Source organism: Agrilus planipennis, unplaced genomic scaffold (genome assembly GCF_000699045.2).
Source record: "Agrilus planipennis isolate EAB-ADULT unplaced genomic scaffold, Apla_2.0 scaffold59, whole genome shotgun sequence".
Classification (NCBI taxonomy): Eukaryota; Metazoa; Arthropoda; class Insecta; order Coleoptera; family Buprestidae; genus Agrilus; species Agrilus planipennis.
Genome location: NW_020438942.1, coordinates 383,556 through 390,635, shown reverse-complemented (window position 1 = coordinate 390,635; position 7,080 = coordinate 383,556). Strand labels below are relative to the sequence as shown.

Sequence of the window (7,080 nt, the reverse complement as noted above, 5' to 3'; positions counted from 1 at the left end):
GGAGCACGGCCTTGTATACTTACCAATATTGGGTAAATATTACATATCAATATAAATAAAAGTTATTGCCAAATATCTTTTATTAATATTGGATCAATATCGGATAAACACTGTATTAAAATATAGGAAGAAGGTACATCTCCTATATATTACCAATATTGGCTAACGGTTAGCTTAGGTTAAGTTGCAATTTCTAGGCGACCTAAAAGTTAACCATCAATCTTCCAAGAATTTTGGTACCCAAGCGCCGGGCAAAGTGTCTTTATATGGACTCACTTTTGTCAAAGATATTTTATCAATGTTGGATGAGAATTGGAGAAATATTTTATATAAATAAAGGAAAAGGTACATCCCTTGTATATATTGCCAATATTGGATAAATATTACATATCGATATAAATAAAAGCTATTGCCAAATATCTTATTTATATTGGATCAATATCGGACAAACATTCTATTAAAATATAGGAAAAAGGTGTATCTCCTATATATAACCAATATTGGCTATAAATTGCCAATATTGGGCCCATATACAATATTGTACCAATATAGAATAGATATTGGGCCAATGTCGTGTGCTACTGGGGTTAGTACTTGTAGGTGTTTAACCACATACAAATTTTGATTTTCTTGCAATTTGGTGTGCAGCTTCTTCTAAAGGTGATAAAGTTTTAATAGAAAATATACACCGTGAACATCCATGCTGCATAGACTATTTATCCATCGACTTCATATTTGCATCTAAACGATTTTTCACGTACAAATTTCGATTTTGATTAAATTTTGTGGTAAATCGATTTAGATAGACTTTATTCGGTGGGGCAAGCATCGTTTTTATACGGTTTTTACAGGAAATAAGTCGCTCCAGTCGCTGGTATGTAACCCAACATACATCTTGCATATCCACGTTGCATAAATAATCGATCAGCTTGATTTCTTTCCGTATTTGTGAGACAATGTGTGTTTAAGACGATATAAAGGATCAGTTTTATAAAGAAAACGTAACGCTGCGTTATCGGCGTAAGAAATACGTTAAGGTTGAAGGATTAAGGCGGCGTTCATTTTTCATGTCTTAAATTTTGATAGATTTGATGGGCATTAAGTGGCCGGCTACTTACTCTAAGCGAAAAACGATATCGATACATCACCCTTACCTTCTCACCGCTGTCGGATGGTAGATAAAATGTGAGTACTGTCAAGAATGAGATGCCCATACATGGGATGATGATATTTACAGTGTAAAATAGCGTTTTTCGACGCATCGTGATGTTGAATGTAATATCCAAATAGGGCTCGTCGCAGCAGGTGTAGAACTTTTCGTTTCTAGAAAGAAAAAAAAAAAGAGAAAGGATGAAGACGGACAACCAGCCGTAAAAGTACTAAAAATTCCTTCTTAGCAAATAAGATGGGCAAGTAAAACCAGCATCCGTCATATTTATAACGCTTCCGAAACACTGAACTCGCATAAAGATAAAAAAAGGATGCGTATAAAACTGAGACAGTAAAATAAAGAATAGCCTTTACTGCTCAATCAACGACCCGAAAGATATTTGTTTAGATGTGTGCCATTTCATTTTCGCATATATCAATAAAATTAAATGGGGGTTATATAAAATACATTTTATTCTACATATAGACGGGAGTGAAAGAAGAAATCTGTAAGGTCTTCAAAACGATAAGTTACATTGGAATTCGCTTATCACTTATCATGGACATCAAGAAAAAGGAAAATTTAGGAAATTGTGACAAAATTTGATTTCTGTATTTTTTCCTTACAGTTAAGTACTTCATCATCATCATAAGGTCGTCAGTTCTAAGACTGGTTGGATACGCACTCCACTCTTTCCTATCCTGAGCTAATATTCGCATTAGAGTAACCTACATCATTAACTATTTGCGAACAGTAATCTAATCTAAGTCTACCTCTAACTTCTGTTTCTGCCTCTGATATGTCTCTGACTAGACCTTCATGCCTGAGAAGGTGTCCTACTAATCATAGAGTCCTCTGTTCTCTTACTCTTTCTAATACCTCTTCATTTCTAACCTTCTTTATCCACGGTATCCTCATCATTCGCCTGTAATACCACATTTCGAACGCTTCTAACCTTTTCTTTTCGGTCGCGCCCACTGTCCATGTTTCGCACCCGTGCAGCGCCGTACTCCAAACATCATAGAAGTGACTTCTTTTTATTAAAGGCGACAGTTCCTGGGCTATCCTCTGATTTATATCCCTACTACTCCTTCCGTCCTGACTTATCTGACTTCCTAGATACCTAAAATCGGCCACTTCTTCTAATTTTTCGTCTCCTATATTTATATTCGCTCTATCTTTACTTTTTCTACCCTTTCATATGAGTATTTTTGTTCTACTTTTATTTATTTTCATACAGTACTGTTTTGTCTGTACCGTTTCCATTTTATTTAAAGCTATCTCTAACTCCTCCTTGCTAAATGCTAATACTGTTATATCACCTACAAATCTAAGCATACTAATCTTTTGCCCCTTTATATCTATCTCTGCAGTTGTACTTGTCTTGAATGATGTTGATCGCGTCTTCGATATACAGATTAAAAAGTAGTGGTTAGGTACTTGCTCGACAAAATATAGTTTTGAAGGAAAGTTCTGATATTTTAAACTAATGTTGGTATTGNCTAACGACTCATTTCTATTCATTATCGCAGTGTTTTCGAATTAATTGACCCACTTTTTACGATATAAATATCATCGGAGAAAAATTATGGTTTTTTAAGGATAATACTTTATGTAGGTATATAGCATATATGAATGTATGTATGTGAATTTCTATTGGACTGCCTGCCACACTAACTTTGATGACAGATTATAAACGAGTATTTAATGTCATATGTATTTTTACAACAGGAGGATATTATGAGGTCAGTCAATAAAAAATATAGTGGCTCAGTTGCTTTTAAAGGGTGTTTACGGTGTTATCATGTGATGTGACGCCTAATTCCATTATTATCCTGCAGTAAAGTCGAAGATTCGATCAAAAATAAATGAGTTAATCATGAGCTTCCACCAAGTTAATCTGGCAAGGCAAAGGTTACATTGAATACTAAGACTTTAAAAACTTTTTTCAATAAAAATAAGTGAATATCCAAAACTGATGCCCCCACACTAGAATGCCGATCTCATCTACTATCAGTTCCCTCTCGAAAATCGAGATTATTCTACTACATTCTGGATCAATATTATTCAATGTTTGATCAAATTATAACCAAAGTTAGTCCAACCTAAGCCAGTTTAGTTGAGACCGCCAGATTAATAGAATCAATAGAACATCATCATAATTATGTTTACGTATCCATCACATATGTATCGTATATAGACTACATGGTGGATACATTTGGACAAGTAGGAACATGGGGATGCTCTACTACATGCAACTATCAAAAGGGGGCATAATCTTTTGAAATGTATGACTTAAATATTAGTCCAATAAATGCATTTTAAAGCTCTTGAGGGATGCTTTTGTAATTTGACAATTGGAATTTTCGTGAAGTCATGTTGCACTAGTTGCTACGTAATGCGTGTATTTGTTTAATTAAAAGTGTTATTGAGCACGTTACCTTAGTGGAATCCTCTTGCATCCTCGTATGTTCCGCTATGAAGCGAACACATAGACATGACTTATGCACTTCAGGAGGACACCTTGAATGAGAATATGCAGGATTGATGAATATCTGACTCTTAATTGGAGGATCTATGTCTTCCCTGTTGAACGTGATGTTTTCGGAATCTGAATGCGTCATCACCACGGGACCATGAATTTGGCAACTTCCACCAAATTGACCCACTGTCAACCTAAAAAGTATTACAATCTTACACAATTTCCTTCATGTTATTCGGCTACCGTGCATTTCGCTTTAGAATTTCTACAATCCCTCAGTAATACATTTTCAGAGAATTTGATAACTGTTGATGAATTTTAAGTATTTATTTTGCGGTAACGTAATTTTTGTATCTCATTTTTGAGTGAATTTCAAGTATGAATGACGTTAGTAAAAAGGATCCTTCTTACCTAAATGATTATAATTGATGATGGTGCAGAAATTAAAGCGAATCTTGTTTGCAACGTAATGTCCTGTATAAGACGATAAGTCCGCAAATTTGGAAAGATTAATTTTACTTACCTAGGTGACAAATCGTCGTGTGAAGTAGAACGGCTTAAGCTCTTCTTCGGGCTGTAATCGCTATCTCCTTCTGTTGCCTGGTAGGGGTAAAAGTAGGGCTCCGATTCTTTACCGTGCATCATTAGATGTTTTGACACATATCTATCGAAGTATGAAAATGTTTTTCATAAGAACGTTGAATGGGAGGTAAAGGTTTTATTATACAAATGCATAGATAACAAGACTTTTACGGCAGATGAGGGATTTTCTTACAATAATGCTCAACAGGAATAAAGACGGTATTGCAATAGAAACTGAGTAGGATTTGAGGCTTTCTATGAAACCTATGAATAAAATATGGGATTTATGAAGCCAAATGGAATTTGACAGGATAATTCCTAGGCCTTTGGAGAAATTGATTAACTAAAAATACAGCAAACTTTTTATAATGTTCGTTATGTGAGTGTAATATCAAGTCCGTCAATTTTTTTTGCATAATCTCAACATAATACTTACCTGTGATTTTCATATAAATATTGTGGTCTTTTCATAACAAGTAATCTAGGAAGAATATGAATAAAGACTCTCTTTACCCACGGAGCCATTCTATGGGTCTGTGGTGACCTGAAGTGGACATTTAGAACAACGACAGTGACGCAAATGCTAAAACAAGTTACAACTTATTTACTTAGTCTCGCATCTTTACCCAAACAGAAAACAATTCGATCTTTTGTTTACCTTATTGAGACCAATATCATTGCAAATATAAGATACTTTCCCAAAAGAGGCACTACCAGTGACGTAGGAGGAATTATTTCAACAACCAGTAAAAAAAACACATGGAGACTAATAAGAATGGATATCGACAACGTTACCTAAAAATAGAAATACTTGTAATATATTCGGAATTTTTGTAGATAAACAGCTGTGTAAATACATTATAACTTAACTCTTTATTACAAAAAACTGTCTATAAGTAGCTATGTATTTGTATATAAATTTAGCAATGATAAATTTGATCGTTTTGGAAATCCTTTGGTGATTATTTCGTCGCAAATGTTTTATCTGCATACATCGATCTAAACCAGGGTGGTAAACTTGCTCGTTTCGATGTACAGCTAGTGTAATTTCATGCACCTCTATGTACCAGGTATCTATTTGTGTTTCCAGTAATTTAATTTCAGAGTAAACTAATTTCGCCTAGTTGAAATTGATTCGATTACAGTAGGCAAATTGGGACAGAACACTGCGTATCCAGGTATACCAATATTATAAACGGACACTGTGCGTTTGGTTGCTTACAAGTAAGGAGTTTTACTGAGCCAATTTTGAAAATTCCTTCATCATAAAGACGCTTCCTTGTGGAACAAGGAAAGAAGTATTTGCTCAATAAAATCTGTTAAGAAATCGCATCTCCAGTTGAAAGGAATATTTAACCAACTTTACTTGAGTTGTGTATGATGATTCCGAGACTGAGGAATTTCGGTAATAGGAATAATAGATATCTAACTCATATTTACTAAACCCAATGACAAATTGCACCCGATACTTCCCAGAAAGTCTATAAGTATACTTCGTTTACTTTCTGTAGCGATGTGACCTTCAGTTTGACCGGCGCAAAGTAGAAAAGAACAGCACTAGGCCAGAAAAGGATGGAGACAACTCTCGGCCAAACTCATAACCGGTGAGGAGCGTATAATCCGTACAGTACTGCACGGAAAAATTGACTATTTTATCCACTACAACTGCATTGTTCAAATGTACCGTTATTGGTACCATTTACTACTCAAAATATCAACTAGATGTTTATTTATATTTGAAGACATATTAAAGGCTTTAACGCATGTTTTCGACTCGCACTACTATTCATGATTGAATAAAACTTTTGGCAGGTACTGTATGAAAAAGTATGTTTAATGAACAAGAGTAGAGAGTATAATGAGCTTTTTTCTCCCTACCTACGATTTTGCCAGCGCGCATCCAATACACTGGAAGGGGCACATCGCTGGAGAAAGTAAATGAAGTATACTTACCGGAATAATATCACAAACAATACAATTTAGAGGAATGTGTGAGTTTTGTGATGAGATCTTTACCATCGCATTGTCGAGTACCTATAGGGACCACCGGAGATTTAGAACCAATTCTGACGTGTTCCTTTTGGAAGTCTTCAAACAATTTCCGTAATAACTTCTCGTAAAATTGGACAACAAGCATAAAATGGGTATTTTTATTGCTTGCTTTTGACGATGGATAATTTAAAGGTTCATAAAATAGGTCGGAGCGCAATAGTTGCGTTCCCTTGTTTTGTTTGTGCAAAAAGAATGGCAAAAAGCTCGAAGAACGAGTCGCAGAACGTAGTGATATATTTTATACGAGAATGTTTTTCAAACGTTTTCCGCTTAGGAATTTCCACTGTCTTGTACAAATAAGTATTCCCCGACAGCTTTCTGTACTGAATAATCGTCTCATGGAAAACATAGAAGGCGCGTGGTTCACTCCATTTTCCATGGAAATTCGAGTCTTTAAGAAGCGTTTTCGAAAGCGTATCTACGTACATATACCTACCTAGTAAGGTGATTTGTTTTTTTCCTTTAAACCTTGTATGTCCATGTTGCATAAGTTATTATCGATCAACTTTAATTTTGCCAAACATTTTTATCTATGTTGGATCAATATTGGATAAATATTATATATAAATAAGGAAAAAGTACATCCCTTATATATATATTACCAATATTGGGTAAATATTACATATCAATATAAATAAAAGTTATTGCCAAATATCTTTTATTAATATTGGATCAATATCGGATAAACATGGTATTAAAATATAGGAAGATAGCACATCTCCTATATATTACCAATATTGGCTAACGGTTAGTTAGGTTGCAATTTCTAGGCGATTCAAAAGTTAACCATCAATCTTCCAAGAATTTTGGTACC

The 7,080-nt window shown here is 34.6% G+C and overlaps 1 protein-coding gene across 1 annotated transcript in view; it reads right to left on the bottom strand.

The window, feature by feature from the left end:
* The window catches only part of LOC108737893 (acetylcholine receptor subunit alpha-like), a 128,833-nt gene that overhangs the window by 9,858 nt on the left and 111,895 nt on the right, over positions 1–7,080 (bottom strand). The window contains exons 5-8 of the mRNA XM_025974578.1: positions 4,873–5,009; positions 4,651–4,797; positions 4,156–4,296; positions 3,592–3,826 (exon numbers count right to left, since the gene is read on the bottom strand). Coding sequence (XP_025830363.1) covers positions 3,592–3,826; positions 4,156–4,296; positions 4,651–4,797; positions 4,873–5,009 — 660 coding nt within the window. The remainder of the gene's footprint in view (positions 1–3,591; positions 3,827–4,155; positions 4,297–4,650; positions 4,798–4,872; positions 5,010–7,080) is intronic.